Below are 13,114 nucleotides of genomic sequence, written 5' to 3'. Positions count from 1 at the left end.
AAATAAGGTCAATAGTAAATTAAAACAAGCAAAAATTAAGTGCTATGAACAGTTATTGGCTAAAATAAAGAACGACCCTAGGAAAGTTTGGAATGAAGTTAGAGACTTAACATCTACGAGAAGACAGAACACGGAGATAAACATAAAGACAGCCACTGGCATGCTGACAGGCAGAGAAGCAGCAGCTGCTCTGAATAAATATTTCACCTCCAGTACCCAGCATTCTGACAGTGGGGAGCCCATGGCCACATCTATGGTGAATAAATTTAGCCTTACTAACTCAGTGATACTTACACCTGTTACACCTGCTGAAGTTGTGCAGCTGCTGTTTAAAGTAAAAAATAATGTGTCTGCTGGGTATGATGATGTGAAACCAGTACCAATGAAATATATTGCTGATATAATTGCACCTGTCATTGTTCACATCATAAACAGAATGTTTGAAAGTGGTATATTTCCTGATTGTCTAAAAATAGCACGTGTATGCCCTATTTACAAAGGAGGTGATAAATATTTAATGACAAATTTCCGGCCGATATCTGTCTTACCTGTTCTATCAAAGGTGTTCAAGAGTGCCCTGAATGTTAGACTACAAACATTTTTCAGTAAATTTAATGCAATCAGTGACATGCAGTATGGATTCCAAAAAAATAAATCTTGTGAAGCAGCTCTTCTTAATATCAAACATAAAATAATAACAAATATTGAAAATAGAATGTACACATTAGGTTTACTTGTAGACTTAAGGAAAACCTTTGATTCAGTATGCTACAGTTTATTAACTGGCAAATTAGACCAGTGCAGTGTACAAGGTATCGTATTGGAACTTTTACGACATTACTTAACCAATCGCTACCAATATGTCAGTATAAATAATGATGTTTCACCTTACGCGGAAATCACAACGAATGTTCCACAAGGATCAGTACTTGGACTTCTTCTGTTTATAATATGTATTAATGATCTGTGTGACATCCCTGAGTCTCCTGAATTAGTTATGTATGCAGATGACACTAACATATTCTTTAAAGCTGCTACTATAACAGAGCTTGAACTGAAAGTTAACAATTACCTGAAGCAACTCTCTTGCTGGTTACAACAGAATAAGCTACAAATGAATTCCTCCAAAACAACATATATGATATTTTCTCCTACTAATAAACCACGTAACTATTCTTTTTGAAGATGGGCTGATAGAGCAGGTAAAATGTCAAAAATTTCTGGGAGTGTGGTTCCAAGAAGATTTGGCCTGGAACATGCACATCGACAAACTTGCTACGGAACTAAGCAGAACTGTTGGTTGCTTATGCAGACTGAGTACTCTGGTTCCTCCATGGTTGAAAAGTTCTTTATGCTACACACTCTTTTATTCTAGATTAAACTGCGGCATATTAATTTGGGGCACTGCTTCGCAAAAAAATTATGATAAATTGATAGTGCTACAAAAAAGAGTCTTACTAGCATTCGAGGGATATTATGGCCCTGCACAAAACTTTAGAACCACACCATTTTTTATGAAACATTTTATGTTAAAGGCAAACCATGTGTATTATTACAAGTTGCTGCAATACATTAAACAAAACAAATCACAGTACATCTTGAATGTACCCACAAATCCGCATTACAGCCTTCGACAACATAACATGAGAACACCAAAAATAAGAACCAATTACGGAAAACAACTAGTCAGTTACCAGGCACCTTCACTACTAAATTGCCTACGTGATATTGAAGATGAAATTGTAGAGTGTTCGAATAAATCATACAAAAATTTTCTCATTCTGAACAATAATTTAGTTTGTGTGATTAGAACCACGGTATATATTGTCAGTCTTTTGTTTCTTTTGTTTTCTGGTTGTAGTTGGCCTGAAACAAAATGCATCGTACTTTGAGTATCCTGTTGGTTTCTCATATTTCTTGTACACATGTTCTGTTTCACGAAAATAATATTCTGTCTCGTGACTCTCCAATTGATTTCAGTATGTCTGTATGATACATGTTGCTGCGTACAGCCTGCATGCCGAATTGTTGTGGGAGCAGAAGCTTTTGTCAGGCCACATGACCTTTAGCTTCTGCTTCCTTTCTGTTGTAAACAGGAGAAAATAAACTCATTCATTCATTCATTCATTCATTCAAATGCTACATATTGCCACATCCAATATGCAGCACATAGAAAAAGACTAAGATCTTGCACATTGCAGAAGAGAAGACGAGGTCCCTGCACAATCGTTTTTCGGTTTGCCTGCAATTAAAGTGTCCTGCCCTGTTTTATCAGTTCCCATTGCTTGTGAATACTGACACTGGTGGAGGCACTGGGTAAATATTTGGGATGCCTGTCAGCAGCCCCACATCAAGCCCAGGATGTTTTCCGTGTATCGAAACACCCGTTCACCGCGCCAGTCATCGCCTACTAGGCCTAAGCCCAGAATTTGGTCCCCTACCAGGAAGTCTGCTTGTTATCACAAGTGCCCAAGCCATGGCAGACCCAGGCCCTGCACAGGTGACTCTTTTGACTCTTTGATCTCCTGTGAGCTTCCACATCAACACCTACAAGGATGCAGAAGACTGGCTCGAGGAGTACCAGCGCATAGCCAAGTATAATGAGTGGCATGCTGGACAGAAGCTGTCCCACGTGTATTTCTCTCTTGAAGACAGAGCCCGCACATTGTTCATAAATCGCGAGGGAATCTGGCCAAGCTGGGATCAGTTCCGCCGCCAGTTTCACCGTACCTTTGGGAGCACCGACAGGTGAGAACACGCGCAGCGTCTTCTCAAATCACGGATTCAAAAGCCAAATGAAACTGTTGCCATGTTTACTGAGGACATGGCTCATCTTTGTCGTCGTGCAGACATATGTCCGAGGCAAAAAAACTCAGCCACTTCATGCACAGCATTAAGGAGCAGCAGTTTGCCAGTGTTGTGCGGAACCCGCCGATGAGCATAGATGAATTTATTAAAGAATCGACGGCCATAGAGCGTGCGTTACACCTACGCAGCCGCCAATATGATCACCTGACCAGCACTGGACCGGCAAGTGCCGCAGCAATGACGGTCACGAACGAGGGTTCCTTGCGCCGGCTGATATACGAAATTGATCAGGAAGAAATTAAGAAGCTCACTGCCACACAAAACAAATGCACAGCTGCCTCGGTGGCCGAAGTTGTGCGCCAAGAAATAAAGCTAGTGTTTGCAGCTCCTGAGCCAAATTCCCAGACGGGGCAGCCCAGCTATCCTGATGTTGTTCGTTGACTGCCACCTTCGATGCCGACGCCGCAGTATCACCATCAGTCAGCACCGCCATCACCTTGGTACCATAGGGAACAATCGACACGACCACCGCTTCGCAGAACCGACATTTGACGCACAGCTGACTACAGGCCCTTGTGCTTCCACTGTGGGGAAGCGGGCCACATCTGCCGTCATTTCCCTTATCGCGTCAAAGCGTACCAAGCATTTCCGTCCCCTGATTCTCATCGTGCTTTTGACGGCAGCTGAGCAAACATTGACGCGAATTCGACAAGCTGGCAAGCCAACTCTCCTGGTTACCGGTCATGCTCCCCTTCTCCGGGACATTGTTTTCCAGCTGCAAAATGCAGTTCCACCGACGTGGCCCAAGGGCGATCTCCCACCCTACGCCGGGGAAACTGAAGGCCGCGACCTCAGGGGGGAACATTGCCACATGTCGAAGTGCCAAAAATCCCCCATTGCCATAGAACGAGAAGCTGATACAGCTGGATGATTTGATGACAGACGAGATTGTTAGCGCTGTTGTTACTGTATTTGAAAAGACTGCTTTCGTAACGCCTGATGGGCTTTATGAATTCAAGGTCCTGCCTTTCGGTTTATGCTCAGCTCCAGCAACTTTTCAGCGACTCGTGGATATGGTTCTGTCAGGCTTGAAGTGGCAGACATGCTTAGTATACCTCAACGTCGTCATAGTTTTTTCGGAAACATTTGAGGAACACCTGAGAGGGCTGGTGGTGGTTCTACAAACGATGCGGTCCACTGGCTTAGCACTGAAAGCAGAAAAGTGTCACTTTGGTTTCGAGGAACTCCAGTTCTTAGGTCATGTTGTGAGTCATCAAGGCGTGCACCCTGACCCCGACAAGATCACGGTCATCGCAAAGTTGCCAACGCCAACAGAAAAGAAGGCAGTGAGGCATTTTCTATGTCTCTGCTTGTATTACTGAAGATTTATTGCCAATTTTTCACGTATAGCTTCACCGTTAACACACCTTACAAGAGAAGACGTGCCTTCGTATGGGGCAAAGAAGAACAAGCAGCGTTTAATGATCTCCTACAGCGCCTACAAACACCTCCCGTACTGGCTCACTTCAATGGGGGCTCTCCTACCATGATTCATACGGACGCTAGCAATGTAGGTCTAGGCACTGTGCTCATGCAATGGCAAGACTCAGCCGAAATAGTCATTGCATACGCGAGCAGGATGCTCTCACATGCTGAGTCTAATTACTCAACCACAGAAAAGGAATGCCTTGCAGTAGTATGGGCAGTTATGAAGTTTCGCCCATATCTCTGTGGCCATTCCTTCAGTGTTGTCAGTGATCATCACTCACTTTGCTGGTTGACGAACTTGAAGGATCCGTCCGGTCGACTAGTACGTTGGAGCCTAAGGCTTCAAGAATTCGATATGACAGTGGTGTACATTGCAAGTCCGGACGAAAGCACTCCGATGCCGACTGCCTTTAAAGGTCACTGTTTGAGCAGGAAGTCACAGAAGATGACGAAGACATGGCTTTTCTAAGTGTTCTAGACACTGCCACCATTGCTCGTCAGCAGCGGGAAGACGGCGAACTGATTCCGCTTATTGATTTTTTAGAAGGCCGGGTTACAACCGTGCCCAAAACATTTACAAGCTTGCCATCATTCTGCTTCCATAACGATGTGCTCTATAAGAAGAACTTCTCTCTAAGCGAAAGCAGCCACCTACTTATCGTCCCAACGTCTCTCCATCATGAGGCCTTGCTAGCCTGCCATGATGAACCTACATCTGGCCACCTAGGCTACACGTGAACACTGGCCCGAGTCAAAGAAAAATATTACTGGCCAAGGATTTCCACATTACATGCAAAAAAACATTGTGAAACATTACATGCACAGGTGCCTCGATTGGGATGGACCGTCTCCGACCATTCCCGACTTCCAATACTGGCAATAAGTGGGTAATAGTTGCCACCGATTACCTGACACGCTATGCAGAAACCAAGGCCCTTCCAAGCGGCACCACAATCGAAGCAGCACAATTCTTTATTAAAAATGTGGTTCTGAGGCACGGTGTGCCAATGGTGATAACGGACAAAGGGACTGCCTTTACGGGTATGCTCCTAAAGACTGCTTAGCCTCAACAGCCCGGCTCACTGAAATACCACAGCCTATCACCCACAAACGAACCGCCTAACAGAACGCTTGAACAAGACTATCGCCGACATGCTGAGTATGTACGTAGATGTGGAGCACAAAAATTAGGATGACATTCTACCATACATCACATTCGCTTACAACACTGCTCAACAGGAAACAGCGTGAAAGACCCCATTTAGCCTTCTTCATGGGCGTGAAGTGACGACAATGCTCGATGCAATGCTGCCACATGACTGCGGTGATACAGGTATGAAAGCTGAAGCTTTCGCTCAATGAGCTGAAGAAGCGAGACAACTCGCCCGCGTCAGAATCACTCGACAACAGGACTACAATGCTTGACGCTACATTCTACGGCACAGGTACATCACCTATCAGCCGTCAAAGTCTGGGTTTGGAGTCCCACCTATCGGCGAGGGCTTTCAGAAAAGCTCCTCAGGCGGTACTTTGGTCCATACAAGGTTTTACGGCGCCTCAGCGACCTGAACTATGAGGTTATCCCTGACAGTCCTGCTTCCTCCAGGGCGAGGCAGTGTCCACCAGAAGTCATGCACATTGTGCGCATGAAGCCCTATTGTTCGGAATGAAGTGCCCACACCTTGTCTGACACATTTTCCTGCCGCTAGCTGAGAATCGGGACGATGCTCTCTCTGGAGGGAGACAAATGCCACATCCGATATGTCACGTAGAGAAAGACAAGGATCTCGCGCATTGCTGAAGACAAGATGAGGTCCCTGCACAATCATTTTTCAGTTTGCCTGCAGTTAAAGTGTCCTGCCCTGTTTTATCAGTTCCCGCTGCATGTGAATCGTATAACAGAACTGCAATGCAATTTTGTATGAGTTAATGCTGCACATCGATTCGTACAATGAAGCAAAGAAATGTCTGTGAGCGGGTGGGTGAGAGTGGCACATGCCTGGTGTGCCACCCCCTGGCTACGTACGCCACTGCTCAACAGTACTTACATGCTGTCTCTACAAATTAGTTGTAAAAAAGCTGTAAAAAATTAGCTGTTAAAACGGAGATAGGTGCAAATAGCATAAATAAGACGTGCAACTTACATGCAGGGCCCATAGGATGTGAAAATTGCAGTCTGTAAATTTTATGTCCACAATCAAAGTGGACTTCTCACCAACAAGAGGCTCAGCGCAGAGGAAGCTGTGCAATTGGCAGACAAGAGGAACAGCACCCAGGAGGCTGCGCAAAGATTCACTGCTCAAACAGCCACCGAACACATTTTTCCCCACCAAAAGGTCCTTCTGTCACCCTTGTCTCCTTACTACTTTCCCCTACCGTGCCTGAAGGGGTGGACAGAAGAGGAGAAAAGATGTCGAACAGAAGAAGCGATCACACCCACCGCTCCCTTCCCTATTAGTGCTGCCCGAGCATTGGCCTGAGCTGACCACCACAGATGGTTGAGGTGATCATGCACACGTCTCGCACCTTCACCTTATTCGCCACTTCACCCATCTCCTTCCTATTCTTTAGCTCCCCTCTCCCCACAGGCACACTGTCACCCTGTTCTGTGTTTCCAATGCTACACTGCACCAAATGCAGGAAGTCATTTACATGCTTTGAATTGAACCATACTGGCTTCAGGTTCTTCCATTGTGGGCTTTCTTTTTTTTGTTGGCTCTTAAAATCACAATTATTTCATCATCTTTCGATACTTGGACGTGAGTTTTGCGTTTTGCCATTGCACATGTTTACTGTGCCCTTTCTTGTTCTTTTTTTACAGAGATATAACAGCGCTTGCAGTCACTGCAGTACTTCCATCAAAATACAACAAACTCAAGATTGAGGTCATCACAAAAGGTGTATTTTTAGTACCTAATATTTAGCGAAGGTGTTCATTCCTGAACATTAGTTACACGTGTGATCACATTATATGGCGAGCTGTTCAAATTGTGGTATGTACATGGTCAGTGGGCATTTGTATTGAAGCAGTGGGGGTAAATTTTCAGCAGCGCTGGTGGGAATACGTTACTGTTTTCATAAGAATGACAATACAGTTGTTTTGAGCAGAAACAGTCAGTTTAGATCACACATGGATACATGGTTACATTCTAGTGTGTGAAGGATTGGGTTCCTTATAGTACTCGTTCTCTTAAGTCAGAAAGGAAGAATTATATGCTAGAAAATTAGTGCTGTGAAGATAATGTTACCATTGCTGTTAGTGAAGCTAGTGATATTGTTTGCACTAAATATTCTCAATGAGATTATGCCTAATACTTTCTGCAAAAAAGGAAAAGGGGGTTGTACTTCAAGGCCTTCTGGCAAATAAGTTCTGTGGAAACTCATAAGCGGGAGAAGTTTCATGAATGGGGAAAAATTAACAAAAATTACAACACTCCCTAATGGGAATTTTGACCGCAGCTGTTTAGGTGTTTTTAATTCGCGATATGTTATGGCAAAGAACTTGATTCCGAAGGACAAGGTGCTCTTGGCGACGGCACCAAGCCTCTGCTCGGGCAGCTCATTTAGCAGCAGCAGCAGACAAAGCATTTCTGCCGGTATTGTCCCTCATCGTTCAAAAAGAAAGCATGAACATGGGAACACGGGAACCGACACGGGAACGCGTGGCTCACGCAGAGCCCACTCTAGCACTTTGTTTCCACGCTGGCCGCATGCCTGGTCACCACCGGCACTCTGCTTTCCTCCTCACCCTTTCGGCATGCCCTCCTCCGCATCTTACGGTTCCTCGGCACCCTTCTCTCCATTAAGGCTCCTCCTAGTGCCTCTTTGCTCTGGCTGCTTTTTTCATCCCCCGCCGTGTGCCGCGTCCACTCTCATTATTCACTGTGCCCGTTTGCTCGGTTACAAGTGACGCTGGTGCTCGCCGCAGGAACAGGCGCCTAAGAACTGTGCTCTAAAAATTGCCTTTGTAGCTGTGTAGTAAAAGCAGACAGCTGGGCTAATTGGAATATCGACATACTGCTATACTGTACTGTACTGTACTGTACTGTACTGTACTGTACTGTACTGTACTGCGGCATTTACTGCTATCAGGTAGATGACAATATTCTTTTTTTTTTCCATGAAATAGCTTCTTGATTTCATTACCTTAGGCATGACCCACTGGTGTCTCTCTTACTGCTACTGAAATGATACAGCTTGCAGCGTCAAGCTTAGAATCCAGCTTTACAGTAATAGGGGCATTAGGCTAATTTTAAGAAAATCGCACCAACTAGAATTCTTTATTTCTGTTATGATATTGCTTTACCAGCATTGAAGAAACATTTATACAACTTCCATGAAGGTACCCCAAGCAACTGTGAAGCAACTGTGGGAATTGTGTGGTGCAGCCAGCCTTATAGGGCAGCCTATGGGCTGTTGCATCTGGGTCGTTGCACGTCGCTGTGACAGCTGCCATAATTCTTTCTCATACAGGTTTACCCAGGGCATGCTCAATATACATTTACATTTACAATATATACATTTATCTCGGTTCCTGTAGATCGTTTGGCTCATGTGTTATTGCTCTTTGCTCTATTTCCGAGGTGCAGCAGCTAGTGAAATCCACAGTACAGCTGGACTATTGCTGCTCGTCCAGCCACTTTGATAATGTATTGTGTTTTTCTCGTAAACCTTTTTGTTTCTCTAAAAGCGCCAGCAGTTGAACCTCTCTGTAACGAGGTAACATCTGATGTGAAAATACCTTCATTATTTTCAATATTTGTAATATGCGTATATTCATTACAGGCTGATATCTGTGAAAACCGTATTAGGTTTACTTCGTTGCATCCAGTAATTTGTTACATCCATGTTGGTCATGTCGAGGCTCGACTGTATTTTCTATTACTCGTCTCAGTAAATGAGCAGGTGCATGCTCTGTATGTCTGCTGCCTGCCATCTCATCCAAGGACGTGTCAGGTGACTCAAGCACACTCCTTGCTGAAATCATTTGGCTCATTCTACAGTTCACCTAATGATATATACTCATTTTCGCTGATTGTTTCCATGCCAGAACTAAAAAAAAAGAAACGCTTCTAACGTTTCTTTTCCCGCTCTTTTCTCACACTGTCTTTTTCAGCCACGGTGCCAAAAAATCTGCTGATATATCAGACTAAAGCTGATGGTGGCTTTGAGCTTGTCGTTCCTGACATGCCTTTCCTGAAGGCAGCCATGAAGAAAAGAAATTCTGACATTCAAGATGGAAGCAGTGCAGTCGTGACGGAATATGTCCTTGGATATGCACCGGGGCAGCATCTTGTCCTCATCTATGAGGTGAGAAGGCATGGGATGAGCTCTGTTGTTTGAATTTATTTGTAACCTTTGCTATTTTTAAAGTTCAAAGTTTAGTTTTCAGTAGGCTGAAAGAGGCAGCGGAAAAAGTTCAAAATTCAAATTCAGAAGTACCTTGCCACTGGAAATAGAACATTAAAAACATCCTAAGTGGTTAATTAAGGGAAAATGAGGCATCCACCCAGTCATAAAAATTGCTACAGAATTGCTACACATGCTAGAAAGGCTTTTTCTTTCAAGGAACCCGTATAGATTTCCTTTGTAGCAATTGCTATGATTGGACGGACGTCTTATTTTCCCTTATTTCTCTCCACCTTGCGGGTTTCCGCAGAACTATTATGTTATCCTAAATGGTGAAATGGTTATCTAAATGGTGATAACTGGAAAGGCCTTTGTCTGGTAGTGGACATAACACAGTGTGATGATGATGACACTGACAATGAGAATGACAATGTTCATGATGAACACCTACACCAAGCTATACCAAGAGTAAAGTGGTGGTTTGCTCAGTGCAAGGGTACAGCAGAAATTGTAAGTAGGGGTGCGCAAATATCTAAAAATATTTGAATATCCGGTTGGATACGAATATTCGATTTAAATCGAATATATTGCTGGTTGTTTGGGAGCAAACACGGTTTTTAGTATTTGTTTCTATCTGATCTAGGAATATTGGTGCGATTTTGTGCTGAACTTTGTCATGTTTTTACACCGTGAGCGAAATTTTGCTTGTAAAGCACACTTAGCCTTTAAACGTCTAACTTTGCGGGAAAGCGAGCCTCTCAGTAGCAAGCGGCACGGGTTTGTGAACAGTGAGGGTGCACTTTTTTTTTTTCAGCGCCGTCTTTAATTTCAAGCTTATTGCTTGACAACAAATGCGATGAGTGACGACTGGCACAGGGTCAAACGCCTCCAAGATTATGGGCATTTGATGCGGTATGATAATTCACAGGCTGGTGAGGACAGCTAGTGGGAAACTAGTCTAGTTTTTCAACATTGACAATGTAATTGCAATGTTCCAGAACAACAAATTAAACCAAACTTGCTAATAAATGCATGTGCATATCATTATGCAATATTCAATTCAATATTTGTAGCTAAGTATTCGTATTAGATTCTTATTCGAAAATTTTGATATTTGTACAACTCTAGTAATAAGATAAAAATAATGCGCCAGGACCCATCTCGCGATGCCCGTCTATGGTATATAATGTATTGGCATTGAATCAAAAACGCTTGACGCCATCAGGTACTGCTGCTGCAAAGCCTGCGCGTGGACCTCTTAACTGCATAGCATGCTGGTGCATGTGAACACTTAATAAATATGTCATGCGGCAATCGGGCTCCTTTATTGGGCTTCTTTCTGCAGACATGCTGTGCGATCTAATGGCATTGGCAGGAAGTCCGCGCGTGACTTCCAAGATGAGAAGCGTGGTGCCTGCAAATGCTGAGAATGGTCCCCTCGCTTGCAGCCCACTCAGTGGCACACACTCAGTGACTCAGGTTGGCGAGAGGTCCATCGAAGAGCGGCACATACCCAGTTCACTTGTGGCACAGCGTGCTAATGCATCGGGTTGCTGTCCTTGAGGAATCCTTGTCACGTCGGTTTGATTCCGCTCAGCATCGGGTAAACTTAAGGGATCTCTTTCGTCATTCTAGAGTGGCACATACCCAGTTCGTTGAAGAGTGCCACACACCTAGCTACTGGCACATACCGAGTGCCATTTTGATTTCACTCGGCATCGCATAAATTTAAGGGATACCTTTTGTCATTGTAGAGCGGCACACTCCCAGTGGCGCATACCTGTTTTACCCAATTTGTCATCAAATAAGTTCATGGAAGAGTGGCACACACCCACTGGCACATACCCAGTGACCCAAGCTGGCGTCAAACAGGTTCACTGAAGACCAGAAAGGACCGAGTAGCACATACACAGTGCTTTAAGTCGGAATCAAATAGTTTTGAATGCATAAGCATTTATATGCCTACCAACAAGAAATTTGTTCGTCACGTAAGGCAACGAATGGTTCATACCCCGTTAAGCGATGGCTTGTACCCCTGTAAGCAAGCAAAAAATGTAATAGCTCGTACCCATGTAAGGCAGAGGCTACAAGTGCTCAACAATGTGACGCAAACAGGGCATACATTCGTTGAACTCACCCATACAACACACAGAACAGCATATGTGTTTAAATAAAGAACAAGCTCAAAACAAGCATCCGAACCATCAGTAAAGCATTGCATACCCCCCTCAGCAAATGTAGTGGTGGTTTTGCGACAGATTTGCTAAATTAACCCTAATCCACCTTAATTAACAACGAAGGTTGTGGGTTCAACTCGTACGAAAGGGCAAGGATTTGAGTGTCTTAATTAACTTTATCTTGATTAACTGTGTCTGATTAACTTCACCCTAACACCATTGGTCGTGGGTTTGCGTGCTGTAATGAATATTATTTTAATTACACCTGCCTTATGTTCGTTGTCAAACATGATAGGACACGCACGGCACTGCGTGTGTCCCTTTCTGTCGTCTGATGTCCGTTTTTAGCGCTGTTTTTTAAACATTAAGGAAAACTAGCAACTCACCTAATCTCCCGTTCTTCTTCTAATATATTACGTTTACCTTGTTATGTCTGTGTGCATTAAATTTGGTTAGACTGTATCTGGATTTCTGTGGCAGTAGTTTAGCGTGTAGTAAAAACGAGGCATAGTAAAGACAAGATGAGCCAACAAGCCCATTTTGCTGCACTTGGATTTCCAGCCTGTTCTATACTGTACAGGAATAACGTAGTGTTCAGTTTTACTAGCCACAATCGTTCGCCAACACCGTTTCACCTTCGTACTCATTTTCACTCACATTTACAGGCACCCACTAATGCTATACTTGTACCCACTCACACTCGCCAGCACTTACATCCGTACTCATGTCCACTCGCACTTGCCGACAGTCAGAACGAGAAAAAAGGGGGTTAACCGACGGGCCCAATGTTTATTAATCATATCATGAGAAGCCGATAGTAATTCACTTCGACACATCCACTCAAGCTCACCAGCACTCTGTTCAGTTCACACCCACGTCCAATCACACCTTTGGTCATTTTCTCACGCTGTTTTCCAAGTCTGTGAGGTGAGTGTGGAGCAACTGTCTGTCATTTTTGTCATGAGTGAGTTTGCCAAACTATAGTACGTAGTGCAGCAGGTACAGAAAATAATATGTAAACGCACAAAAGTGCATGTCAAGGTGACAATTCCACAGCCAAGCAACAACATTGCAGGACCGGTCCAAGCAAGAGCAGAGGCAGAAGCCAACCAAGGAGGCCAACCGCATCCCCAGTGGACAGAGGGTGACTGTTAGTGTGAGACAGAGATCACTGAACGTGCAAACCAACTCCAACACCTATGGGCTTTCTTGGACTGTGAACACACAGTCATCCGGAGTCAAGCAGGAGCTGAGATTCAATTTCGAAAGGTTTGCTTTTTCTCCTGTACAGC

The 13,114-nt window shown here is 44.1% G+C and overlaps 1 protein-coding gene across 1 annotated transcript in view; it reads left to right on the top strand.

Annotated features, from left to right (window-relative positions):
- The window catches only part of LOC126517671 (uncharacterized), a 228,286-nt gene that overhangs the window by 111,491 nt on the left and 103,681 nt on the right, over positions 1-13,114 (top strand). Inside the window, exons 19-21 of the mRNA XM_055064380.2 lie at positions 7,118-7,194; positions 9,413-9,606; positions 12,898-13,091. Of these exons, the coding sequence (XP_054920355.2) occupies positions 7,118-7,194; positions 9,413-9,606; positions 12,898-13,091 (465 nt within the window). The remainder of the gene's footprint in view (positions 1-7,117; positions 7,195-9,412; positions 9,607-12,897; positions 13,092-13,114) is intronic.

The sequence above is a fragment of the Dermacentor andersoni genome, chromosome 11, assembly GCF_023375885.2.
Source record: "Dermacentor andersoni chromosome 11, qqDerAnde1_hic_scaffold, whole genome shotgun sequence".
In the NCBI taxonomy this organism is placed as follows: Eukaryota; Metazoa; Arthropoda; class Arachnida; order Ixodida; family Ixodidae; genus Dermacentor; species Dermacentor andersoni.
Note: the sequence above shows the minus strand (reverse complement) of the source record. Positions and strands in the feature narration are given on the sequence as shown.